The 27,696-nt window shown below is 46.5% G+C and overlaps 1 protein-coding gene across 3 annotated transcripts; it reads left to right on the top strand.

Moving 5' to 3' along the window:
* On the top strand, positions 1-27,696 carry mettl16 (methyltransferase 16, N6-methyladenosine). Of its 3 annotated transcripts, none has more exons than XM_071358717.1 (10): positions 1-150; positions 522-659; positions 7,956-8,143; positions 9,871-10,011; positions 10,121-10,236; positions 10,502-10,644; positions 14,502-14,571; positions 15,876-15,965; positions 23,086-23,262; positions 26,644-27,696. In XM_071358717.1, exons 2-10 carry the CDS (start codon positions 532-534, stop codon positions 27,364-27,366), a joined length of 1,776 nt encoding a protein of 591 aa, XP_071214818.1. In that variant the 5' UTR covers positions 1-150; positions 522-531; the 3' UTR covers positions 27,367-27,696. The 3 variants fall into 3 exon arrangements, with proteins under 3 accessions (XP_071214818.1, XP_071214817.1, XP_071214816.1); XM_071358716.1 differs by having other exon boundaries at positions 91-229; XM_071358715.1 differs by having other exon boundaries at positions 109-253.

The following is a 27,696-nucleotide window of genomic DNA, read 5'->3' as shown; positions in this document are numbered from 1 at the left end:
AGATAGCACTGACACTTCAAAATGTGTCTTTGGTACTGTTTCAAAAAATGCGCGGAATATTGACGTCAACCAATGTCTCGGCGCAGAGTTGTGACTTCATCCACCATTCCGGAAGAAACGCGGTCTAAACGTTTACGCATTAAGTCTAACGTGAGTTCTCTTCTCGTGTGTGCAAGACAACTGTTGACATTTTCAAACTTTTAGAATATATTCCGAGCGAATATTTCAGGTACTCAAGTCACCAAAACAAGAGGTTAGCTAACGCTAGCGTGTCTCGCTTAGAGAGGTCTAGCTAGCCATTTTGTTGACAGGCAGCATGGAGTTGAAATGTGCTTTAGCTAACGTTAGCTAGCTTGCAGTTTACTGATGAATGCCTGTTGTTTGCTAACAAGCTAGCTAATACCCACATAGCGTTATCTTTGTATGCTTTTACACGCATCTACGTCAGTTAGCTAACTTGTTAGCCTCCCAACCCTTTGACGAGTTACAGGTGTAAATACAGCTGTGTCCTTCCTCCACAGTGAAGTGAGAATGTCACTGAACAAATCAATGCACCCGCGGAACCGCTACAAAGACAAGCCTCCGGATTTTGCCTACTTGGCCTCCAAGTATCCAGACTTCGAGCAGCATGTCCACACCAACCTGGCTGGCAGAGCTATGTGAGTACAGGGGCGTATTCATTAGCTACTGACATCGTTGGCCGTTTAAGAACCAAACGGAAGCAAACAGCAAAACGATAGTTATATTTGACAAATGCAGATAGGTCCGTTGCGGTTGTTTCCATTTAAGAAACGTTTTGCAACAAAATCGGCGTAATGAATACGCCCCAGTACATATGCTGTAGGCCAGTGGTTCCCAATTCCGGTCCTCGAATACATATTTATTTATGTATTTAACCTTTATTTAATACCCCATCAACAGCCCCGGACAAACACACCTTGATTAGTCAACTTTTCAACTAATCATCAGGCCATCAATGAGTTGAATCTGGTATGTTTGTCAGGGGCTACAACAAAAATGTGCTGTTGGAGGTACTCGAGGACCAGAGTTGGAAACCACTGCTGTAGGCTGTTGACAAGTTATCTACGACTGAGTGCCATTTTGTGCCACTTGATTTTGTCACACCAGTAAAACCCATTTGTGTGGCCGGATGATTATTTTTTTGTCCTTGAGTGCAAAGCGCTGCCAACTTCCCAGCATTTTCTCTCATTACTGTAGCTTTCTCACCTGTGTGTGTGTGTGTCCTCACTATGTTAGCTGAACTCCCAGTAGGAGGTTCAGAGACTTAGCAGGAGAGAGGCATCAAAGACCCTTTGATTTTCCACATCCTTTTTTATGGTGTTGTGGTGGTTTTCTCCCTTCCTCTTTTGGAGGGAAGGGGGTCTCTGGATTTGGGCAGGGATCAATCAATGCCTCTGCAGGGACACATCGCCCAGTGCCCGTCCCATTGAGCTGAGTGCTAGAGTGTTGGGAGCTGATGGGGTATCGGGAGGAGGTGAGGTGACTTTAGGTGTCCACTGTAAAGTATTTAGACAGGATGACCTTAACGGGCGTCATTGCTGACAACCATGATGATTAGTAACCTGGCCATGTTGGTGCTATCGTTAAGTTAGACATTACCCATAGACACTAGCTTCCCTGATCTCTATTGGAGCAGGGTTTAGGCAAATGCCTGTGGTTGCTTGTGAGGTTCATCAGCTACAGAGGAAGAAAAAGGATGACTCATGATTAATGTATGCACTACAGACAGAATCTCAGCTCTGATGGGGCGGAGTGGGAAGTTGTGAACCAGGGCTGGAGAGGGACTGGGAGCTGCAGAGTGGGGGGTTATGGGACAGAGAGCCTGGGGAGGGAGGAATGCAGTCTCAATTCTCCCTGAGCCACTAACTGGAGGATCAGGGTCTGCCAGCCAGTAATTGGGACACACACACAGGGATATGCAGAGAGTAGGAGAAAGAGAGGTGGGGATGGAAGTAATGGGAGGGAAGGGACAGAGAGTGAATGAGCGAGAGGGAGCCTAGATGGATGTGGAGATGCAGAGAGCTTTGGTGCTGCTTTCTATCTCCCTGAGTTGCTTTTCAGATCACATTTCTACTGTCAAGATTGTCATGACTGTTCTTCACAGCACAAAGGCTTGAGGGAGATTTCTCTCACAGAACTGACAAGGGGGAAGATTGTGTGATTCTGAGTCCTGTCACATATCACATTGTGGTGTGCTTTTGTGTGATTTACCCCCCTCCTGGTTGTGGGAAAAACAAACATGCTGGCTGCTGAAGTCAGACAGTCTGGGGTTGGAACTGAAATAATTGTCCAATCTTAACAGAACCCTTATTTTGTTTCGTTACACTGTTCCGACCAGCAAAATGAAGTTCTGAACCAGTTTGAACCAAAATAAAACGAATGGTTTATATCGTTCCTTTCTGTTCCTTTTTAAACCTTTGAAATCAACAACAAAAAAATGACATTTAGCTCAGCGTTAAATTACTTTACCAGTCAGTGCAGGGAAGCTATTTACATGCATTGGACAGGCGAGTGTAGGGCGCGAGATGCAACAGAAATGTTGTTTGGCGAGAGAGGGTGGAGGACGAGGCTTGCTTTGAAGCTCTGGGTATCTTGTTATGGCATGCATTATCTGAATTAGGCCCACAGAATCATACCTATTGAGGAACTTTGAATGTCTTTGAACTTTAGAGTTGGCTTAACGTTGGAGCGTTGGAGTGGGAAGGGCAGGTTGCCTATGTGCACACACACTGGCAAAAGCTTTTCAGCTGGCAGGCACACACTGGAATAAGTTTCTGAGTGACAGAGTGAGGGCTTTGCATAGGTGCTTTGTTGCACCTGGAACATAAAATAACATTATTAACCGGTTCCCATGCTTTTAAAATAACAGTTCTGTTCTGGGACAGTATAGATCACCTTTGTTCTGATTCTGTTGCAAAAAAGCAGAATTTGATTTGGAATAGAGATGTGAGGGTGTATGAGAAACCAATTTCAATCATTTCTTTTCATTTACAAGAATAAAGTATTGCATCAAGAAGCTTAGAGGCGCGATTGAAAGGAGTCCTAGTCGACCAGTACTGCCTTCGCTTGTGTCTGCAGGAGAGGTTATTATGGCTGGATAGGCAGCCAGGTGCAGTAGAGCGAAAGACCTGACAGCTGAGCAGGAGAACAAAGAAAGAGAGGGAGGCTGTTGGGATCATTTTGTTTTTGACATCAACTCAACTGCGAGGTCATCATTACACCTGGTGCTGATCTGGAGCTGACGGGGCCAAATAAAGCACATCTCTTGCTCTTCTTCTGTTCTTTCTATACCTCTCTCTTGTCTCTGTCCTTTCCTTCATCTCTGCTTCTTTTTTCTCTGCCTTATTTCTGTCTTGCTCACTCTCTTCTTCCTCCATCCCCCTCTCCTCTATTTTTCTCTATCTACTGACTGTGCGGTCTCTGTTTTGATGGTAGAGGATGAAAAGTGTCCTGTGTAGCCGGCCTCTCTTTTGATTCCTTCTAATGACAGACTGAAGGCCCAAACTGCCCCTGGACTAGCCTGTCCAGCACCACTCCAATTAGTTGGTGGATACCCCCCCCCCCCCATGCTCATGTGTGTATACCCCTCTCGTTTGTACATTGGAAGTGATCCAGCCTCGTCTTTGTGTTGAAATTGGCACCCGTCTGCTCAGTGTGAAAATTACATTGTGTAAATGCAAATGAATGCAGACAGACATGCCGATGTCACCACCAGGTGCAAGCGTCTACTGTATGAGTGAAAACATATTGGCGTGGGTATTTTCATTGTGAATGTGCAGAGTGTGTGTGAGCTAGTTAGTTTATCAGCTGTCTGGCGTGGCTGTTTAGTGACTGTGTGGGTGAGCAGTGAGGCAGAGGAGAGCTGTTTAAATGTGCTTGATGTCCATCTGCAGCAGCCAGGTGGTAATTACAGAAGAGAGAATCATTACTGTACACTACATGACTCGCTGACAGAAGGATAGACGGATAGAGAGACTACTCACTGACAGAACTACAGACACTGACAGACAGACAGAAAGAGCTCCATTACCATACGTGACTCACTGATGGACAGAATGACCGACTGAGAGGGAGACAACACAACCTCTTTCTCTAGAGTTTGCTCACTACCAGACCTGCGTGGGTTCAAATATTATTTGTTTTCTTTCAAATATTTCAGCAGCGCTTGATTGAGCGTGCCTGGTGCAATGGAACAAATGCAGTAGTCCCAAAAGTGCAAGATCCGTAAACTGAAAAAGGACCTACCAGTGAGACACAAGTCTTCATCCTGAATATCCCTACAATCCAGCACTGATGTCTCCCTGAAGCTCTTACACTAGTGTGAACACAATTTAAAGCTTCAAGAGAACTTCAAGATTAGTCCACTGCTTGGCAAATCCTGTCTATGGATGTTTTCCTCTTGTTCTTTGCCAGTGATTTAGGATCCCCTTCTGCCACCAAGCAAGTGGTTGGATTAGCATACTTCTGTATTTGTGGTGTATTAATCTGGTAAGTAAGTAGCCTTAGTTGAGTACTTGAGCAGCCATTGATTCAGTGGATCAGAGTTCTCTTGGGGAGACGACGAGGAGACGACCAATCCCTCTGGGAGATGAATAAACCAGTCTCCTCTCACTGAGCCCCACTGGAGTTGGAGGAGACTGGAAGATAGAGAGGAGGGGGTATGTGATTGAGAGAAGTTTGACGAGAGGGATGAGAGAGAATTAGCCTTTAGAATTGAAAGTAAGATAAATTTGGGGGGGTTCTCATCAAGGAGGGAGAGTGATGTAAGAGATGGAGAGAGCGAGGACTCAATGGCAGAGAGATGGGATTAGGAAGCATGAACCAGAGAGATGACCCAGGCGTTCCATCGCGGCTGTCTCTGGCTGACTGGCTGACGACCCATGATGCCGCGGGAGGGCATAAAAAATTCAACACTCTGGGTGACATTTCATTTGGCTGTCATCGTTTTTGGGGGTGCAGATATTACCAGCAGAGAAACCATCCCTGGTGGGTGGAGGAGTTTTTTCCCCATCTTCCTTTAATAAATGGAACAATGGAACTTTCCATCTCACAGTGGGTTCCTTCCTGGTGCTCTGCTTGCATTGTTACCATCGTAGAAGACAGGAGGAGGTGGTGAAGGGAGAAATATGGATCAGTCTGAAAACGAGTCCCCTGGCTAGACCATATACAGTGCCTTAAGAAAGTATTCACACCCCTTTACTTTATACACATTTTGTTACAGCTTGAATTTAAAATGTATGCAATTGAGATGAGTGTAGACTAGTGACACAAATACCCCCTAATGTCGAAGTGGAATTTGAAAATCTATGGCAAGATTGGAAAATGTCTGTCTAGCAATGATTGACAATTCACTTGTTTTATGAATAATTAGCTTTTTTTTCTTAAATTCAGGTGTGCAAAGCTCTTAGACTTACCCCAAAAGACTCAAAGTTGGAATTGCTGCTCGGGTGTGAATACTTATGCAAATTCAATATTTCTGTATTTAATTTTCAATAAATTAAGCAAACATTTCTTAAAACATGTTTTCACTTTGTCATTAAGGTGTTATGTGTGTAGATGGGTGAGAAATTATCATTTTAATCCATTTTGAATTCAGGCTGTAACACAACATAGTGGTATGTCAAGGGGTATGAATACTTTCTGAAGGCACTGTACATCTTTTGTGTATGCTAAGCTTGCAGATCTGAAGGCACTAGATGGGTAGCTTATATGGTGGAAGTGCACTAAATCACCTCAATCTCCCTGATTGGTTGACTGGGTTTCTGATTACGGCCAACTGATTACCAGGACCTCTCTGATTGCTTCGCTTGTTAACCAATGAGAGCCCCTGATCAGCATGGACTTTGATTAGGGCCGAGGTCTTTACTGAGGATAACTCTGGCTTCTTTGAATGGCTTCAGCTTCTCCTTTGCATTGAACTTAGTGGCACTAAAAGTTTTTTTCGTTTTATACCTGATGAGCTCTTCTACATACTTAAGTGCCTTCATTTAAAGTGGAGCTCTCCTAGTCTTGGCTACACCTCTGAGTCAGGAACAATCAATACTTGTTGTGTTCAGTGCAGCGAACAATAACCTGATGTGGGAAATGGAGCTGCTAATCTGCCCCCCAAAAATCCTGTGCATTCAGAATTAAAATGAGTTTGACCTGAAGGTCGCCTCCATCTCTATCTGTGCTGATGAAGGACTACGCCAGTGGAGGGGGGAGACGTGGGGGCTTACTGTGCTTCTGGCTTCTTCAGCTGCAGCAGTTCCCTCACTGCACTAGGACTGTTCTCGTGCTCATCACAGTTTCAATTCCCTCATCTCTCATGAGGTCACATTCTTCTGTTCCATCTGCTGATATTTTGCTCTCACCCCCACATTCTAATTGCTGTACTCCCTCTGTCCTCTCACTATTGTCTCTTTGTCCTCTCACTATTGTATTTCCAAATGCAGAGGGAAACTGCTGAGTATGCCTCTGCCCAGGTAGTTTGGAGACCAGAACTCCCTGTGTACTCACCCACCACAGCCCACAACCCTCCTAACAACAGATCTCAACCTTCGTCCCCCTCACAACCTTACTCTGCTTTCATTACGTCAGGTTCCCTTAGGCTTCTTACCGCCCTTATCATTCCACCTGAGTCCTCTACATCACCATCCTCCTCGCTCACCTTATTCCTGTAACACTTTAACACAGACAACATGAATTCTCTCACAAACGCGGTTTATACTGCCACCGGTTTGTCCCATGTCCGACACCGTCCATCGTCTGGCGCACAAACGTCCACCCTACAATGTGCGTCTCGATCTCGTGCACGCTCACGCTTCTTCCTGTATCAGCCATATTGCTCCAGCGTGGCTGGATTTACGTGTGCTTTACTGCCTGTGTGTGCTGGTGGTCCGTGGTGGTTGCCATAGAGATTCGGCGTTGCAGTGCTCTGCAGTACATACGCACACACACACATTACAGTCTAAAAATAGAAGGCTGAGCAGGCAGGCAGGCTCTGAACGGCCTCGTTCTCTGCATATTGATCAACGGACTGCTTCTAAGGAGAAGAGAGAAACTGTGAAACCTGACGACTACCGTAGCCAATGCCTAGGCTTTAGCTCAGTGGGCTAACACAGTCTTCGGGGACACGGGTTCGAACCCCCGTCTGTCACATTGTACTATATAAATTACACTTTCCCCCATATGCACGTAGTTTAACTCATCCTCTCCCTATAGTCACGCTCTTCATCAGTGAAAGTCTCTCTCCTCTTTGCTGTAGCTGTGGTGAATAGGCTCTCCGTCTCGCCCCCCGAACCCAGCTAGGAGGTGCCAGACGCTCCTATCACCAGGAGGTGTCTAATTGCTGTCTGGAGGTGTGAATGCAGCACACAGACTGGTTAATTACACACATCTTGCTCTATCTGTCCAACTCTCTTTGTCTCTCAAACCCCAAAATTATTTTGTTGTGTTTCTCAAACACAAAATATGCTTTCCAGGCAGTGGAAATCATAAAAAATGTAGAGCAAGAGGTGTGTGTCTGGTTTACTGCTGGAAAATAGGATTTCTGTATCATTAGCGAAGAAGTGTAAATTGATAAGCTCATTTAATTTGTCGACGGGTCACATCGTGGTGGTTGACGTGTGATGAGGGGGAATGGGAGATATGGAGCACTTGGCTGCTCAGGAAGGGAAGGGGGGAATGCAGTCTAGGGCTGCCTGGAAGAGGGGTGGTTTATGTGACATGGTGTCAGCCTGGAAGGGTGGTCTTTAGGAGAAGCAGAAGGGTGGGGTAGAATTGATTTGCCATTTAATTTAGGGCTTCTTAGTTAGTGGCTCTCCGTGAGTTTACAATAAATGTGTTAAGGTCTGGGTTTATGGTGTAGTTACTTGTTTTTGTTTTACCTGTGTAGTTATGGTGTAGTTACTTTAGCATTTTAACTACATCTGTTGCCCCTCCCCCTCGTGCAGGCTGAACTTCAAGGAGCCAGAGGCGGTGCGAGCCCTGACCTGTACCCTGCTGAAGGAAGACTTTGGGCTGACCATAGACATCCCTCTGGAGCGTCTCATCCCCACTGTGCCTCTCAGACTCAACTACATCCACTGGGTGGAGGACCTGATCGGAGGCCAGGGGGAACCACGCAGGGGCATCGACATCGGTACAGTTCTGACCTCTGATAACCCTTACTAAATATAGCCCCTCTCCCTTGATCTCTTTGAAATGAACCATCCCTCTTGTTTCAGCCATCATTGCTAGGATGCCTCTTTACCACCAGTCCTGTTTCTGTAGAGGAATAGATGGCTTTTATAATGCCTGGCCCTTTAATCCCTCCACTGGTTCTTAGTTAAATTAGACCGTTGGTTTCTCACCTGTCTATATAGATAGAGCACAAATATCCTCAATGCTAAATGGGATGAATAAACTCCCATTGGGGCGACAGGTAGCCTAGTGGTTAGAGCGTTGGGCCAGTAACCGAAAGTTTGCTAGATCGAATCCCCGAGCCGACAAGGTAAAAATCTGTCTTTCTGCCCCTGAACAAGGCAGTTAACCCACTGTTCCTAGGCCGTCGTTGTAATTAAGAATTTGTTGCCTAGTTAAATAAAGGTTAAATAAATCAAATAAAATTCCCATATAAACATCACATCAGTAATGGAGAGTGGTCAAGTTATTTAATGTGTGATCATGTTTGTTTGCTCAAGGGATATTCCTCCAGCAGTAGCCAAACCGCGCTTCTTAACACCCGCCCGCTTAACCCAGAAGCCAGCCACACCAATGTGTCGGAGGAAACACTGTTCAACTGACAACCGAGGTCCGTCTGCAGGCACCCGGCCCCGCCACAAGGAGTCGCTAGAGCGCGATGAACCAAGTAAAGCCCTCCCCTAACTCGGATGGTGCTGGGCCAGTTGTGCCGCACTATGGGACTCCCGATCAAAGTCGGTTGTGATACAGCCCGGGATTGAACCCGGGTCTGTAGTGACGCCTCTAGCACTGCGATGCAGTGCCTTAGACCGCTGCGCCACTCGGGAGGCCCAGTGCATTACATTTGACGAAAGCCTATGGGTAGTGTGTGCTATATAAGGTGCTATTTGGGGGACAACCTATAAGAACGTCTGCCTGACATTGAGCATTACAGGCTGGCTGAGAGGGGCTGCCTGGCACAGGTCTAGCCCAGGACACATATTCACAAAGTCTTAGAGGAGTGCTGATATAGGATCAGTTTTGCCATATGAGATCATAATGAATATGAATTTAATTACAGGGGGGACCTGATCCTAGATCCGCACTCCTACTCTGAGACATGCTTTTAATACAGGCTGACTCCTACTAGTCCAAGGGCAGCTGGCTGTCCGTGTGCATCACAGACTGGCACAGAGACTGGCAGAGGGGCTGCATGATGGTTGGCACATCCACCTTCGTATCCCACATGTACTGTAGGCCTATCTATTTCCTGTGGACCACTAGATATCACTGGCCAAATCCCCATCCACATGTCATGGCTGGTTTCCTGCTCTATCCATCAGAGAGTGTGATGTGTGTGTTCGTCAGTTTAGCTCCTCAGAGAGGCGGACAGGTCAGTGATTGGTGACCCTGGTGCCTGGTCCATTCTGTAAGCTGATTGGAGCTGTCACTCTCCTGATGGATAGCCACAGGGCATTACTCTCTCCCAAAGCTTGACCTGCGAGGTGCCATCTCACCCATCTCCACTGCCCCAGGGGACCTCACTGTGGTTGGGTAGATTGGAGGCCCTGGTCTCTGTTATACCTGGACGATCTGATCATGGCTGTCTGGATCACCTCTTGTTAATCCATTATGGACAATAAGAGACAGCGGGAGTGGCATTGAATACACACACCCTGTGCCTCATGTAGTGTGTTATATCCCCAGGTACTGGAGCATCCTGTATCTACCCCCTGCTGGGAGCCTCTATGAACGGCTGGCATTACCTGGCTACTGAGGTAGATGACATCTGCTTTGACTATGCCACCAGGAACGTAGAGCAGAACAACCTCTCGGATCTCATAAAAGGTCAGTGGCAAGCTGTCCATTGGTAGCCGCATTGTAATGTTCCACTACTGAAAGGAAGATGGCTTGAAACCTTGTTGATAACGTGTCCTTGCCCTGTCTCATGTCCCAGTGGTGAAAGTTCCCCAGAAGACCCTGTTAATGGACGCTCTAAAGGAGGAGTCAGCCATCGTCTATGACTTCTGCATGTGTAACCCTCCCTTCTTCGCCAACCAACTAGAGGCTAAGGTAGGCCTCTTTAAATGGAAAGTGTTCTGAGAATCTGGAAAAACGGCTTTATAAATCTAATTTATTCACTGTTTTCCTCCCCCTCTATTTTTGTCTTTTCCTTTTCTCTGTCACTCCCTCTTTCTCCTACCCTTTACTTTCTCGCCCCATGCCCCTCTTTTCCTCTCCTTCTCCCCCCTCTTTGCCTCCCACCCTCTTCCTCCCCTCTCTTTGCCTCCCACCCTGTTCCTCCCCTCTCCCCCTTTCTCTCCGTCCTCCTCCCCAGGGGGTAAATTCCAGGAACTCTCGTCGTCCTCCCCCCAGCTCAGTGAACACAGGTGGTGTGACAGAGATCATGGCTGAGGGAGGAGAGCTGGAGTTTGTCAAGAGAATCATCCACGACAGCCTGCAGCTCAAGACACGCCTGCGGTGAGAGAGTGACACACACACACACACACACACACACACGTAGGACGTGCGCGCGTAGTACACACAAACACACCACACATTGGTTCCCCATCAGTACACAGGGTGTGGTGGAGTAGCGTTCAAGATCTCATCACGCTGGTTTCCGATTGGTCATGCTTTATAAACTCAGCAAAAAAAGAAACGTCAACTACTATTTGTATGAACATAACAAGATTCAACAACTGAGACATGAACTGAACAAGTTCCATAGACATGTGACTAACAGAAATTGAATGATGTGTCTCTGAACAAAGGGGGGGTCAAAATCAAAAGTAACAATGCAGCTGGTGGCCACACCAGATACTAAGTACTGCAGTGCATCTCCTCCTCATGGACTGCACCAGATTTGCCAGTTCTTGCTGTGAGATGTTACCCCACTCTTCCACCAAGGCACCTGCAAGTTCCTGGACATTTCTGGGGGGAATGACCCTAGCCCTCACCCTCCGATCCATTAGTGGGATTGAGATCCAGGCTCTTCGCTGGCCATGGCAGAACACTGACATTCCTGTCTTGCAGGAAATCACACACAGAACGAGCAGTATGGCTGGTGTCATTGTCATACTGGAGGGTCATGTCAGGATGAGCCTGCATGAAGGGTACCACATGAGGGAGGAGGATGTTTTCCCTGTAATGCACAGCGTTGAGATTGCCTGCAATGACAACAAGCTCAGTCCGATGCTGTGACACACCGCCCCAGACCATGACGGACCCTCCAAATTGATCCCGCTCCAGAGTACAGGCCTCGGTGTAACGCTCATTCCTTCGACGATAAACGCGAATCCGGCCATCACCCCTGGTGAGACAAAACCGCGACTCGTCAGTGAAGAGCACTTTTTGCCAGTCCTGTCTGGTCCAGCGACGGTGGGTTTGTGCCCATAGGCGACGGTGATGTCTGGTGAGGACCTGCCTTACAACAGGCCTACAAGCCCTCAGTCCAGCCTATTGCGGACAGTCTGAGCACTGATGGAGGGATGGTGCGTTCCTGGTGTAACTAGGGCAGTTGTTGCCATCCTGTACCTGTCCTGCAGGTGTGATGTTCGGATGTACCGATTCCTGTGCAGGTGTTGTTACACGTGGTCTGCCACTGCGAGGACGATCAGCTGTCCGTCCTGTCTCCCTGTAGCGCTGTCTTAGGCGTCTCACAGTACAGACATTGCAATTCATTGCCCTGGCCACATCTGCCTTCCTCATGCCTCCTTGCAGCATGCCTAAGGCACGTTCACGCAGATGAGCAGGGACCCTGGGCATCTTTCTTTTGGTGTTCTTCAGAGTCGGTAGAAAGTTCTCTTTAATGTCCTACGTTTTCATAACTGTGACCTTAAATGCCTACCGTCTGTAAGCTGTTAGTGTCTTAAGGACCGTTCCACAGGTGCGTGTTCGTTAATTGTTTATGGTGAATTAAACAAGCATGGGAAACAGTGGTTAAACCCTTTACAAGGAAGGTATTTGGATTTTTACGAATTATCTTTGAAAGACAGGGTCCTGAAAAGGAGACTTTTCTTTTTTTTTGCTGAATTTATCTGCGCCACTTTCCTAAACCCCAAATATAATATAGAAAAGCCTGTTGGTTATCAGTTGGTGTTTGTTCATTACCTTCTGTTACAAATGCACCCTTTCATTTAGGATGTAAGGTAAGGAGGGATGATAAAGGGCCACTGATGGAGGAGAGCAGAACGATGGGATGGAGCTGTCACCCAGAGTTTGTTTAATGAATTGGCACCAGGGTAAACAGTCACCCAACCCCCCCCCCCCCCCCCCGGCAGTATCTGCATGCCCGCAGGGAACGTGTGTGTGTGTGTGTGAGAGAATTAGATTTGATCACACTGCACGCGTGGTGACAGACAAGTGGCTGACTTGGAAGGTGTGTGATTGCATGTGTACGAGTGTGTTGAACTGTGTCACTACCATATTTTTGTGTGTAAAGATGATTGTCACCCACAGGAGAGTGTGTGTGTGTGTCGGTGTGTGCATATGTCTGTGTGAAAGATGAGTGGCCCTCACAGGGGGAAAAGTGTCCATCTCTCTCTGTGTCTGGTTTGCCTGCATGTGTCTGTCTGTGTGTTCACACCGATGTACTTGTATGGTGCGCTTGGCTGGTGTTGAGTGTCTGCCACAGGGAAAGGTGTGCCTGCCCTAGTCTCCCGCTTCTGTTCTTTCCTCTCCTCCCCTGCAGCGTGTGTAGTTTGTTTGGGGACGGGGCCAAGGCAGCAGTAGCAGGCTGTCACTCCACACACTGCATGCTGGGACAGCAGAGCTACCGCCAGGTGTCCACAGAAACCAAGCCAGCCCCTCTGATTGGTCCTCTGAGACTCATGACCCCCCCCCCCCCCCCCCGCCCTTCAACAACACTAAACCGTAATTACTCTCACCAGACTATCACACATAGATAGTCATAAACACACCCCAACCACCAGCCAGGAAAGTCCCCCTTTTCAACGAGATGCCCTCTGCTAGTCATTGTCTGTTATTGATCTGATAATCACTAGCTATGTGGAGAGGGTAATGACGTTGTAATCACCGGTCTTTGTACTCTTGGAAGGAATAGCTTGAAAATAAATGTACAACTTTGCCAAGAATCTGACTGCTTCTGTCTGACCCCCTATGGGATATTTTAGTTCTTTAGGGATGGAAGGTCTTACTGGAGGAAGTGGGGAAGCTGGTGTGTGTGTGTGTGTTAACATGAATGTTCAGCCTCCTCTCTGCATGACAAAGTGGGGAACATCTGGGGATATTACAGGTCCTCAATATTTCATGGTGGCCTTTGCGAGGCCTTTGCGCCCCCACCCCTACCAAAAACCCTTTCACCCCCACTCCCACCCTTACCCCCACCCCTACCCAAAACCCTCTCAACCACTCCCACCCAAAACCCTCTCACCCCCACCATTACCCCTTATGCCAATATGACTAGCCAAGTTTGAAAATATGATCTTGCAGTGTTAAGCTTTCACAAGGCAATTCAGAGAAACCGTTATGTAATTTTGGTACGGATAGAAAGGAGTCATGAGTGCATTCAGGTGTGTGCGCCCCGGCCAATTCTCTTCACAATCATCACACAACCTCATTCTCTTCAGAACATCCCAGGGTGTGACGCCATGTCATCTTGTAACTGTACATCAAACATAATGATCCTAAATGTTGACATTGTACACACCATGCACACAGAGCAGAGCACATGTGGCAGTACACAATTTTCGGGGACCGAAAGCACTACTTTCAGATCTCTTGAAAAGATTGTTCCATTACCATAACAATAAACATGCCATCCTCACCATACACAGCATTGCTCATAGATATATAGTATCTAGGCCTAATTAATCTAGACAGGATAGGCAACCCAACCAGACGAGGTTTGTCATGCATTGTTTAGTTTTCCTATCCAGATTGACTCACTGTTGGTTTGTCTATTTCTCCCTGCTAGGTTTGTCTCTGTGTTTCTCATGCTAAGTTACTCTGTATTTATCGTTGCTGGTTAGTACTGAGGCTCTATATGCTGTTGTATTGATTACAGTAGACTTATCTCTTCATTGCAGAGGAAAGCGATTGATCTGCCCTGCCCTGGGCTGGACTTCAAAGCTCTGTTCCACCATAGAGACTCATACTGGCCCTGTTGTCTCTCTCTCATATATATTTATATATGTAGTAATTACAACTACCCTCTTTGCCTCAGAACTACAGAAAGTCAGTTAGGATGTTTTTCCATGGAGGGAAGCAAGAGGTAGATCCTATATCTGCCGCTTGTTTGATCGCAGGCAGGGGTTCATGCCCAGCGCGCTGGACTCACACACACACACACTCCTAATAGATTATTATTCTTCCAGGTGGTACAGTTGCATGCTGGGAAAGAAGTGCAGCCTGGCACCTTTGAAGGAGGAGCTGAGAAAACAAGGGGTGAGTGCACAAACACACACCTGTGTATATTTGAGACAGTCTTCAGAATGGGAGCTCTGAGGAGACATTTGATGCTCATACATGATCTTATACACACAGCACTCGCAAACAGATACAACACACAGATGCTCTGTACTGTACCAAGCTTGGGTACCACACACAGATGCTCTGTGCTGTACCAAGCCCTGGCATGTGTTAAAAATATCCTGATTCCCCATATATACCCAGTGATAAGGTGAGGTAATGGAGGGTTGAATGAGCTCCCTCCCACCATCTCTAATACCACCTCTCAGACGGAAGAGTGGGATTAGATACCTTCTGAACCATAACGGATCAAGCCTGGCTAATACGCTGGCTAAGCAATGTCATAGCCCAGACCTGATTGAGCTGAATTCTATTAGCCTTGCGTGACTGAAACGCATGGCAGGGCCTACACACAAACATTTATATTACACACACGTACGCATACACACACAGACGGTATGTCAGTCCAACTAACGTTCATTAGTTCCATTATCCTAGCTATTAGCCCCTAGCACATGACTGATAACTGACTGGCTATAGAGGTTAGTCTCCAGCCCTGTGTCACTGTGCCAGTCGCTTACCTCCGAGATTACGAGACTCATTCACTGGGGATGACTGGCACAGCAGCTCCCATGGTGTTAACCACACACGTCAATCACTGGGGGAGGACCATCCCACAATCCCATGCTCCTCCAGAGGTGTCAGAGGGCTGTCGCTGCTCATTAGTGTTAGTGCAGCCATGGCCAACGTCCAGCGCATGCAAGAGGGTGGGGGTGTAATAGGAGACCTAATTAATATGCTAATGCTATATGCTGCATCCTGTGTTTCTTTCGCTCTATCTTCCTTGTTCTCTCTCGCTGCTTGGTTCAGGGGGTGTTTAGAGGTCAACATGGCGCTGTCATATAGGGATGCGTTTTCTTGCCTCCGAGATCTTTGACCTGCATCCCTGGAGCACATTCCCCACTGAAACCCACTGCTTATTGATTGTGTGTAGGGAGGGGGTATCAAGTGGATACTATTCAAGAGTCTTTTACACTGATCTTTTCCCCCAGGTCCTTCATGCTTATTGGAGGCTCTTCTCACTAGTGCTCAGCTCTGGCACTAAGCGCTATATGTGTAAATGTGTCCTGTTCACACCTTGAAGGATGTAGTGCTGCGCTCCTTCACCTGGACATGCTGGGAATGTGCCTCTGTAGAGCTACCTGTGTATTGCTAATGCTTGTTGTTGTCGTCTGCTCCATTAGCGTTGTCTAATGTTCTCTGTATCGGTCTGTTTCCAGGTACCCAAAGTGACCCACACAGAGTTCTGCCAGGGACGGACCATGCGCTGGGCTCTGGCCTGGAGTTTCTATGATGACGTTACTGTTCCGGTAAGCTGGCTCTGGTGGGTGGTTCCCCTCGGGTCCTCTCCCAACCAGTTCATCTATAGTGGGAGAGTAGAAGAGAAGGAAGGCATAAGCATGGCATCACCTCTCTCTCCTTCCCTTTTTCCTCCCTCCCTCATTCCCAGTCATCCAGACCCATGTCCTAACTACACCCCTGCAACTTTTCCAGACATTCCCCAGACGTTCCCAACCTCCCCACACTTCCTTAATAATGCATTCCCGGCCCATCCCACTCCATTCTCCAGCCAATTCCATAAGAGAACACAGGCAGCACTCAACCCACTCTCTGGGGAGATGTTTAAGTCCCTCCCCTAATTTGCTGTATCCAGGCAACAGTTGCCGGGGCAGGAGTGTGCGCACCCGCACGCCATTCCATTAGGCTCTTGGGCCACTGAGGGAGTGATAGAATGAGAGAGATGAGGGAGAGATCAGAGCTCAATATGAGAGTGTGAAAGCTGGAAATATTGGGAATTTGAAAGAGAATTAAAAAGGGCGCTAGAGAGGCCTGGGGATTTTTTTAAATTACGTGTTTTAAATTTAACCTTTATAACTAGGCAAGTCAGTTGAGAACAAATTCTTATTTACAATGACGGCCTACCCCGGCCAAACCCGGACGACGCTGGGCCAATTGTGCGCCGCCCTATGGGACGGCCGGATGTGATGCAGTCTGGATTCTAATCACCGCTGCGCCACCAGGGAGCCCAATGGAAAGGGGAGTGTTGCAGTATATGAAGACTCCTTTGGTGTCAGTCAAATTCTTGTTTCGTTTGCCTTACACCAAAGGCAGTTGAGCAGAAAGATTGGCCTACATTTTACTGCCCTCTCCTCACACAGTGGAGCACTCCATTACCAGGCAGACTGGGGAGGAGTGTGTGTGGGGGGGGGGTTCTATGCATGAATTGTGCATATGACTGTGTGCAGGTGAGCGTACAAATGTGTCTGTGGCCTACTTAACCCATGGATTACTAGAGCAGGCACCTGTGTACTAGTAACTAGCTCCTCCGTGGCACCACAGCCTGTGTTTTCAGCACAACCTGGTGATTGAATCAATAGCTCTGACATCTGACTGATGTGTAAGGCAGGAAGTGAGTCTCACCAGCCACATTGACAGAATCTGATCCCTTCATTACACAGAGGGGGGGGGGGGGACATACTGAGGACGATAGAGAGAAAGAAAAAGGTACAGAGACCATAAAAGGAGACTTGGAGAGGGAACATTAAAATCAAAGCGCTCTAGCTCTTGTTGGTATCTGTGTTCTGAGTGTCATGTGACAATGTGGGCCCACAGCAGGGGGCGTGTCTGGCATGCAGGAGAAGATTTACAGCAAGGGGCATGGTTAGGGAGGGGTCAGAGGTCAACAGGAGCAAGACCCTGGTATTGAGGTTCTGGGAGGGGGCTAGCCCTAGCTAGGTTGAATAGCCATCTCTCTTCTGCTGATCTGTCTGTCTGTGTGGTCAGTAATTGAATATCAGGGGAGCCATGCTGGGGCTCTGTTTGTTCAGCTGAGCACCCAGGCTTGAGTCCTGGTTAGAATTGGGGTAGACTGGCTGCTAGAGAGAGAAACAGACAGACTGGCTACACTAGAAGACTAGAGCGAGGTGTGGTCAAAACAGAATACAGAAAGCTATTTTTCTTGTGTGTGGACTGACCACACATTTGAGTGTATGAGGAGGTGGGAGTGGGTGAGCCAGGTTAATAATGGAAAGGGAGGGAAAGAGCAAAGATGAATCACTGGAGACCAAAGAGTGAACTTAAAGCTGTATACACACAGACTAGATGAGGAGAGGTGTTCTTTCCTGTCAGTGGTTTTTGGTATGTGCTTGTGTGTAAGTGTTTTTCTGTGTGTATGCTTTTGTTTGTGTGAATCTGTGTGTGTACATGCATATGAGTGTGTGTACTGTGTTACTGTGTGTATTTATGTCAAGGATATGCTGTACAGACAGGCTACAATCCTTGATGGATTGTATAGATTTTCTTGGTTTAAGCTGCAGGGGCTTACTGAGCAGAGAGAGAAAGGCTGGGAAACAATCAGAAACGCATGAAGCAGCTATAACCAGGCCTGGCTGGTATAGACTCATAAGACAGACCTGGGTTCAAAAACTATTTGCAATCTTTCATTTGCTTTAGCTTTCCTAGAGTACCAGATGGGCAGGGCTAGTAGTTTTGCGATTGCCTGGGTCAAAAGAATCAATAGAACAATCTTAATCTAGCCCAACTAAATTATAAAAATAGTATTTGAATCCAGGTATGAGTCTAGACTAGACACTGTCAATTCTTTCTCCTATTGACTAGTCTGATAACACCTTTTTTCTATGGAAGGATAATACATTAATTAAACATCTCACAGATAACTGATCTAAGACCAGTTTGAAGGTCGTAGTCCAGTCCTCCATTCTGTGCTGACTAGGTCAGTTAGCCATATTGTCTGAGTGACTGACTGACTGCAATGTCTTTATTGCATTGTTTCACTGCAGACCCGATCTGGCAATCTGGTGCATTTAAATAGGATTTTATGGACCAATGAATAAATGTTAACCTATAGCACAGTTTAAGGTAGAGCCCTGTGGTATTATTATGTGGGGGACTTGCTTAGGGAAGAAATTCCTCCACCAAAGCAGCACTGAGGCAAGGTACAGCAGGGCCAATGTCATTGCTGAGGTGTAGGACATGGAAGGAGTGCCCCCTTGTGGTGTTTTGATATTACCAACTCAATTTTTTTAATGGTATGGTTCTTTGCCTTCACAATGCAATGTGTTACATTTACATTTAAGTCATTTAGCAGACGCTCTTATCCAGAGCGACTTACAAATTGGTGCATTCACCTTATGACATCCAGTGGAACAGCCACTTTACAATAGTGCATCTAAATCTTTTAAGGGGGGGGGGGGGGGGGGTCAGAAGGATTACTTTATCCTATCCTAGGTATTCCTTAAAGAGGTGGGGTTTCAGGTGTCTCCGGAAGGTGGTGATCTTTGTGTTGACACAAAGATGAGCTAAGGAGGAACGTGGAGGGTAAAGAATAGCAGTCACAGGGAGGGAGAGACGGGTATGCAGGTCATGACTCATTCCTGGCCGAAATCTACAGGAGTCCAAGACTATCTCTACATCAATCCCTCTTTCACTCACTCATTGTCACACGGAATGAGTGAGCAAAAGTATTTTGCTTCCTCTTCTCCGTCCGCTCTTCTCCTCCCTTCACTCATCTGTTTCTCTCCTCACTACATCTTCATCCATCATTCCCCAGCTATCCAGAGGGATTTCCATGGTGACTAGGAAAGTAGTGGAGCAGGTTGAGCGCTTCAAGTTCCTTGGCGTCCACATCACCAGCAAACTAACATGGTCCAAGCACACCATGACAGTCGTGAAGAGGGCACGACAAAACCTATTCCCCCTCAGGAGACTGAAAAGATTTGGCATGGGGTCTCAGATCCTCAAAAGGTTCTACAGCTGCACCATCGAAAGCATCCTGACGGGTTGCATCACTGCCTGCTTTGGCAACTGCTCGGACTCCGACCGCAAGGCACTACAGAGGGTAGTGCGTACGTCAGAGTACATCACCGGGGCCAAGCTTCCTGCCATCCAAGACCTCTATACCAGGCGGTGTCAGAGGAAGGCCGTAAAAATTGTCAAAGACTCCAGCCACCCTAGTCATAGACTGTTCTCTCTGCTACCGCACGGCAAGCGGTACCAGAGCGCCAAGTCTAGGTCCAAGAGGCTTCTAAACACCTACCCCCAAGCCATAAGACTCCTGACCATCTAATCAAATGGCTACCCAGACTATTTGCATTGTACCCCTCCTCTTTTACACTGCTGCTACTCTATTATCTATGCATAGGCACTTTAATAACTCTACCTACATGTACATATTACCTCGACACCGGTGCCCCCGCACATTGACTCTGTACCGGTACCCCCTGTATATAGCCCCGCTATTGTTATTTACTGTTTACTTACTTACTTATTTACTTGATACTGTGAACCATCAGATCCTCCTCTCCACCCTCTCCGAGCTGGGCATCTCCGGCAAGGTCCACGCTTGGATTGCGTCCTACCTGACAGGTCGCTCCTACCAGGTGGCGTGGCGAGAATCTGTCTCCGCACCACGTGCTCTCACCACTGGTGTCCCCCAGGGCTCTGTTCTAGGCCCTCTCCTATTCTCGCTATACACCAAGTCACTTGGCTCTGTCATATCCTCACATGGTCTCTCCTATCATTGCTATGCAGACGACACACAATTAATCTTCTCCTTTCCCCCCTCTGATAACCAGGTGGTGAATCGCATCTCTGCATGTCTGGCAGACATATCAGTGTGGATGACGGATCACCACCTCAAGCTGAACCTCGGCAAGACGGAGCTGCTCTTCCTCCCGGGGAAGGACTGCCCGTTCCATGATCTCGCCATCACGGTTGACAACTCCATTGTGTCCTCCTCCCAGAGTGCTAAGAACCTTGGCGTGATCCTGGACAACACCCTGTCGTTCTCAACTAACATCAAGGCGGTGACCCGTTCCTGTAGGTTCATGCTCTACAACATTCGCAGAGTACGACCCTGCCTCACGCAGGAAGCGGCGCAGGTCCTAATCCAGGCACTTGTCATCTCCCGTCTGGATTACTGCAACTCGCTGTTGGCTGGGCTCCCTGCCTGTGCCATTAAACCCCTACAACTCATCCAGAACGCCGCAGCCCGTCTGGTGTTCAACTTTCCCAAGTTCTCTCACGTCACCCCGCTCCTCCGCTCTCTCCACTGGCTTCCAGTTGAAGCTCGCATCCGCTACAAGACCATGGTGCTTGCCTACGGAGCTGTGAGGGGAACGGCACCTCCGTACCTTCAGGCTCTGATCAGGCCCTACACCCAAACAAGGGCACTGCGTTCATCCACCTCTGGCCTGCTCGCCTCCCTACCTCTGAGGAAGTACAGTTCCCGCTCAGCCCAGTCAAAACTGTTCGCTGCTCTGGCACCCCAATGGTGGAACAAACTCCCTCAAGACGCCAGGTCAGCGGAGTCAATCACCACCTTCCGGAGACACCTGAAACCCCACCTCTTTAAGGAATACCTAGGATAGGATAAAGTAATCCTTCTAACCCCCCCCCCCCCCCCTTAAAAGAGTTAGATGCACTATTGTAAAGTGGTTGTTCCACTGGATATCATAAGGTGAATGCACCAATTTGTAAGTCGCTCTGGATAAGAGCGTCTGCTAAATGACTTAAATGTAAATGTACTGCTGCTCTTTAATTCTTTTTGGGGTATTTTCTTAACTGCATTGTTGGTTAAGGGCTTGTAAGGAAGCATTTCACTGTAAGGTCTACTACACCTGTTGTATTCGGTGCATGTGACATAACATTTGAAGTGAGACTTCACTTTAGAAATTGTTAACTCAATGTCGTCAATGTTTAAGCTTAATTGTCAGTTTCTCTGAGGGTGTGTAGTGTACTACTTGTAATAGTGTACTACTATTTTTTCAAACCTTTCTGAATTTAAAAGTAATCCTCTAGTTTTTCAAAAGTATCTAATCTGATTACAATATTTTTGCTGGTAACGGATGAGTTAGCGGTTTTTGGTAATCCCATAATGTAACGGATTAAATCCGTTACTCCCCAACCCTGCCTGTGTAAGTATTTACAGTGCATTCGGAAAGTACTTTTCCCACATTTTGTTACATTACAGCCTTATTTTAAAATGTATTAACTATTTTTTTCCCCCATCAATCTACATACAATAACCCATAATGACAAACAAAACTTTTCTGAATTTTGGGAAATATCAAAATAAAACTGAAATCACATTTACGAGTATTCAGACCCTTTACTTAGCACTTTGTTGAAGCACCTTTGGCAGCAATTACAGCCTTGAGTGTTCTTGGGTATGACTACACGCTTGTCACACGTGTGTTTGGGGAGTTTCTCCCGCTCTTCTCTGCAGATCCTCTCAAGCTCTGTCAGGTTGTAGGGGAGCGTTGCTGCACAGCTATTTTCAGGTCTCTCCAGATGTTCGATCGGGTTCAAGTCTGGGCTCTGGCTGGGCCACTCAAGGACATTCAGAGACCTGTCCCGAAGCCACTCCTGCTTTGTCTTGGCTGTGTGCTTAGGGTCGTTGTCCTGTTGGAAGGTGAACCTTAGCCCCAGTCTGAGCTCCTGGGCACTCTGGAGCAGGTTTTTAATCAAGGATCTCTGTATTTTGCTTTGTTCATCTTTCCCTTGATCCTGACTAGTCACCCAGTCCCTGCCACTGAAAAACATCCCCACAGCATGTTGTTGCCAGCACCATGCTTCACCATAGGGAAGGTGCCAGGTTTCCTCCAGATGTGACGCTTGGCATTAAGCCAAGGAGTTCAATCTTGGTTTCCTCAGACCAGAGAATCTTGTTTTTCATGGTCAGATTCCTTTAAGTCCCTTTTGGCAAACTCCAAGCGGGCTGTCGTGCCATTTACTGAGGAGTGGCTTCTGTCTGGCCACTCTACCATAAAGGCCTGGTTGGTGGAGTGCTGCAGAGATGGTTGTTCTTCTTGAAGGTTCTCCCATCTCCACAGAGGAACTCTGGAGCTCTGTCAGCGTGACCATCGGGTTCTTGGTCACCTCCCTGACCAAGGCCCTTCTCCCCCGATTGCTCAGTTTGGCGGGTGACCAGCTCTAGGAAGAGCCCTGGGGGTTCGAAATTTCTTCCATTTAAGAATGATGGAAGCCACTGTGTTCTTGGGGACTTTCAATACTCCTGTAAATAAGGTATGTGTTTTTGTTTTAAATAAATATGCAAAAATGTCCACAAACCTGTTTTCGCTTTGTCATTATGGGGTATTGTGTGTAGATTGCTGAGGAAATTGTTATATTAAATCCATTTTAGAATAAGGTAACAAAATATAGAAAAAGTCAATGGGTTTGACTACTTCCCGAATGCACTGTATATTGTGCATTTACTAGCAGTCTTCCACACTGTCATCATGAATCACCCTTTTTTATCTGGGCAGGTTTAAGATGGATTCACTTTTTCCAAATAAATGTTTTACCTACTTTGAAGTATGACTACATCTTCACCAGAAGTTTTTAATTACCTCTTTCCGTAAACCCCACAATCTGTAAATTGATATTTTATTTCTCTCTCCATCTCAGTCTCCACCCAGTAAGAAGAGGAAGCTGGAGAAGTCTCGTAAGCCACTGACCTTCATGCTGCTTCAGCCCACAGTGAAGGAGCTGCAGTCCCAGGCCTCCTCTATAGGCTGTCCCTCCAACACCAGGCCTGTAGAGACCATCACTGCCTGGCTGGAGAAGACACTCAGTGACCTAAAGGTAAACACATACAGGGTTTTTTCTGGGTCAAAAGGGGGCTTAGGTGGTGGGTGTGGCCGGCCCGTCTGTGCAGCTGAATTCGTTGCAGGCCTGCGGGCAAGAACATTTTAAAGGCACACACCTTGGCAGGGGAGAGCAAAGTTTGCTGTTTTTAAAGCTAATTTCCTCCAATCTACACACTGCCATGGAGCTGAGAGAATATTTTGCCGTTTTAAAACTAATTTCCTGTAATTCTACGTATTTTGCAATGGCTTATGCTGAGTTTAGTGCTGAGCGATTTGGGCTTTTTGAGGTCCGTACGATTATACTCGTTGTTGAATTTTCCCCAAACATAAGGCTTTGAATTTAGGCCTAAAAGTGTATTGCTTTGCTGTTTTTTTTGCAGTATTACTTTAGTGTCTTTTGTACACAATACTGTATGTTCACGCTGTCATTTAGCTCATTATTGTGGAGTCACTACAATGTTGATCCATCCTCCGTTTTCTCCCATCACAGCCATTGAACTCTGTAGTCGTTTTAAAATGACCAATGGGCTCCTGGTGACATCCCTAAGCAGTTTCCTTCCTGTCCTGCAGCTCAGTTCAGAAGGACAACCATCTTTGTGTTTGGGTGGTTTAATACATCATCCACAGCCTAATTATTAACATGACCATGCTTAGTGATATTCAATCACTGGCCTATGAGGCTTTGGAAAAGCTCCCTGGTCTTTGTAGTTTAGTCGGTGCTTGAAATTCAGTACTTGATAGACCTTACAGAAAACATAATTAATGTATGTATGGGGGACAGGAAGGGGTAGTCATTAAAAAAAGTACTCTTATTTCAGAGTGAGAGTCCATATAACTTATGATTTGTTAAGCCAAAGTTTTACTTCTGAACTAATTTAGGCTTGCCTAAACAAAAGGGGGTGAATACTTATGCAACTTTTTTTTCACTTTGATCTACACAATACTCTGACAAATTGCTATTAAATCTATTTCAATCTCACTTGAACTTTTTTTTCACATTTGGTTAGTTAGGAGTAGTTTCTATAGGCTTTGTATTGTTTTTTGATTACTTTATTCAATATTTCAAAATTACTATTTTAGTAGTACTTGAAACGTAAATCAGGCATACTTTTATGACTCCTGAACACCAACTATCAGTCACTTAGATCTATTTTCCGGTAGAGATACCTTGTGAAGCAACTGCTCTCTATTCCTCATGATCACGCATTCTTCTCTCTCGCTGTGTCTGCCCCACACTAACCTAATGTAGCAGCCGTAAAAGAAACACAGAAACACAGACCGCACAAGTAGATGTGCAATGGATTATGGTCATTGTAGTTAATTATGTTTTCTGCGGTAAACTATATAGAATATTGGCCTGCTGGAAACTACAGCTCCCTACATCGCACAGTTCGGCCTTGATCTGATTTATCTCAGGGGAAAGTGTGCAATGTGCTCATTGAGCTCTCAGGGGAAAAAATGGAATTCAAATAGTTGAACAGACATTGGTCAATTTGTTGTTTTAAAAACCAATGTATGAAATTGAGCACTAGTTGTTATGCTCTAACATAAGGAAATCAATGTGAGCCCAAAATACTCCTGAATGCATCATTATTTGAATTATAGATTCTCCCAGACAGTACCTCTTCTTTTGGTGATTGTTGATATTATACAAAAAATAGGTCCATTATCTTTTCTACATACTTTCTACACACCGGAAAGTATTCAGACCCCTTGACTTTTTCCACATTGTTACTTTAACAGCCTTGTTCTAAAATGGATTAAATGTTTTCCTCAATCTACACACAACACCCAATAATGACAAAGCAATAACAGGTTCTGAAATGTTACCAATTTTATAAAAAATAACTTCTACTTATTTACATAAGTATTCAGACCCTTTGCTATGAGTCTTGAAATTGAGCTCTGGTACATCCTGTTTCCATTGATAATCCTTGATGTTTCTACAACTTGATTGGAGTCCACCTGTGGTAAATACAATTGATTGGACATGATTTGTAAAGGCACACCTGTCTAAATAAAGGTCCCACAGTTGACAGTGCATGTCAGAGCAAAAACCAAGCCCAGAGGTCGGAGGAATTGTCCGTAGATCTCCGAGACAGGATTGTATCGAGGCAAAGATCTGGGGAAGGGTACAAAAAATATCTGCAGCATTGAAGGTCCCATTCTTAAATGGAAAAAGTTTGGAACCGAGGCTCTTCCTACAGCTGGCCGCTTTGGTAGAGCTACAGAGTTCCTCTGTGGAGATGGGAGAATCTTCCAGAAGGACACTCATCTCTGCAGCACTCCACCAATCAGGCCTTTATGCTAGAGTGGCCAGATGGAAAGCCACTCCTCAGTAAAAAGGCACATGAATGCCCTCTTGGAGTTTGCCAAAAGTCACCTAAAAAAACTCAGACCATGAGAAACAAAATTCTGGTCTGAGGAAACCAAGCTTGAACTCTCTGGCCTGAATGCCTAGTCTGGAGGAAACATGGCACCATCCCTACGGTGCAGCATCATGCTGTGGGGATGTTTTTCAGCGGCAGGGACTGGGCGACTAGTCAGGATCAAGGCAAAGATGAACGGAGCAAAGTAGAGATCCTCGCTGAAAACCTGCTCCAGAGCGCTCAGGACCTCAGACTGGGGCTAAGGTTCACCTTCCAACAGGAGAACGACCCTAAGCACACTGCCAAGACAATGCAGGAGTGGCTTCAGGACAAGTCTCTGAATGTCTGAGTGGCCCAGCCAGAGCCCGGACTTTAACCTGATCGAACATCTCTGGAGAGACCTGAAAATAGCTGGGGAGCAGACCTGAAAATAGCTGTGCAGCGACGCTCCCCATCGAACCTGACAGAGCTTGAGGATCTGCAGAGAAGAATGGGAGAAACTCCCCAAATACAGGTTTGCCAAGCTTGTAGCGTCATACCCAAGACTGTAATCGTTGCCAAAGGTGCTTCAACAAAGCACTGAGTAAAGGGTCTGAATACTTATGTAAATGTGATTTCAATTTTTATTTAATTTTTTTTATGTGCAGAAAATTCTTAGCCTGTTCTTGCTGTGTCATTATGGGGTATTGCGAATATATTTTTTATAATAAGGCTAAAGTAACAAAGTGGAAAAAGTCGGTCTGAATACATTCTGAATGCACATATAATACGCCCAATACTTTTCTATGCAAAAAAAACTGACACACAGCAATCACAAGAACACTCCGCAACACACACACTTGTACTGTAAGGAACACATACCGCACCACACACAACTCCTTAAGCATTTACATGTACACACCTCATTCATTGACATGCCTTACTGCAAACATACACCCTAACCCAGTTTTTCCAACAGAGGTATACAAATCCTAGATAAAATACACAACTGTCATTATGTTCTACAGGTGCTGTACAAGCGTGTCCCATGTGGGAGGAAGGAGCGGAGTCTGTTCCTGACTGTTGTGGAGAACACCTGGATCCACGGGAGACAGAGACGCAGAGACCAGGGCCGACACCTCAGAGAGCTGCCCAGAGCGCCCCCCAGTGGTATTTCCACCACCCCTTCCTCAGTCACAGCCCAGCACCACTCCTCTACACACATTCCGGATAGCTCACACTCAGATTCACACACTCCCACGGCAGCACAAGGGCCAGGCAGTGTTCCACAGTCAGGGACCAACCGGGCCAACTCTCAGGGGGCCAGCGGACAGGAAGTTCTAAGCCAGGAGGAGGAAACCAGCTGTGTCCCAGTCAAGAACAGTGGGACAGAGGAGGATGTCATCATGGAGTCTTCTCCTACCTCTATAACACCCAATACCACACTGGCACAGACAGCACTACCCACCACAACACAGAAACAGGAAGCCATAATCACACCAGAGGAAGTACCTATCGAAACACAGGAACAGGAAGTCAATGCCACTGGACAGGAAGTGATGCAGCCACAGAGCCCTGGCGCTGTGCAACACTTCCTGTTTAAGTGCTTGGTGAACGTGAAGGCTGAGGAGCAGGATGTTGCCGTGGAGATCCACTGGGTGGAAGGCCAAAACAAGGACCTGATGAACCAACTGTGTACCTACCTGAAGAACACTCTGTTTAGAGTGGTGGCCAAGCCACTGGGGACATAATGGAACATAGTTAACCTGTAGTACTGGGTCATGTTCATTAAGCAAAAAATGGTAGACAGGAACGTAACTTACCAGTTGTCCTGTATTCTATTTGTGACCCGTTTGTAGCAGGTAGTGAAATGTTCATTAGTTTCACCTAGTCTCCTTGTCAAGGTTATAATGAGCAGTGACTATTTTAGTTAATTCAAGTTTGATAAATTACATTTAGAAATGTGTTTTAGCAATATGTCATGTCTATTTCCATGTTCAGTTAGTGTTTTACACACAGGTGGTTTATTCCAGACATTAAATTTGTTGAGGATGCCGTTTCCATAAACTGCAGCTAATCCA

Source organism: Salvelinus alpinus, chromosome 22, assembly GCF_045679555.1.
Source record: "Salvelinus alpinus chromosome 22, SLU_Salpinus.1, whole genome shotgun sequence".
Classification (NCBI taxonomy): Eukaryota; Metazoa; Chordata; class Actinopteri; order Salmoniformes; family Salmonidae; genus Salvelinus; species Salvelinus alpinus.
The sequence above is the reverse complement of the archived record's forward strand: the minus strand, read 5'-3'. Positions and strand labels throughout refer to the sequence as shown.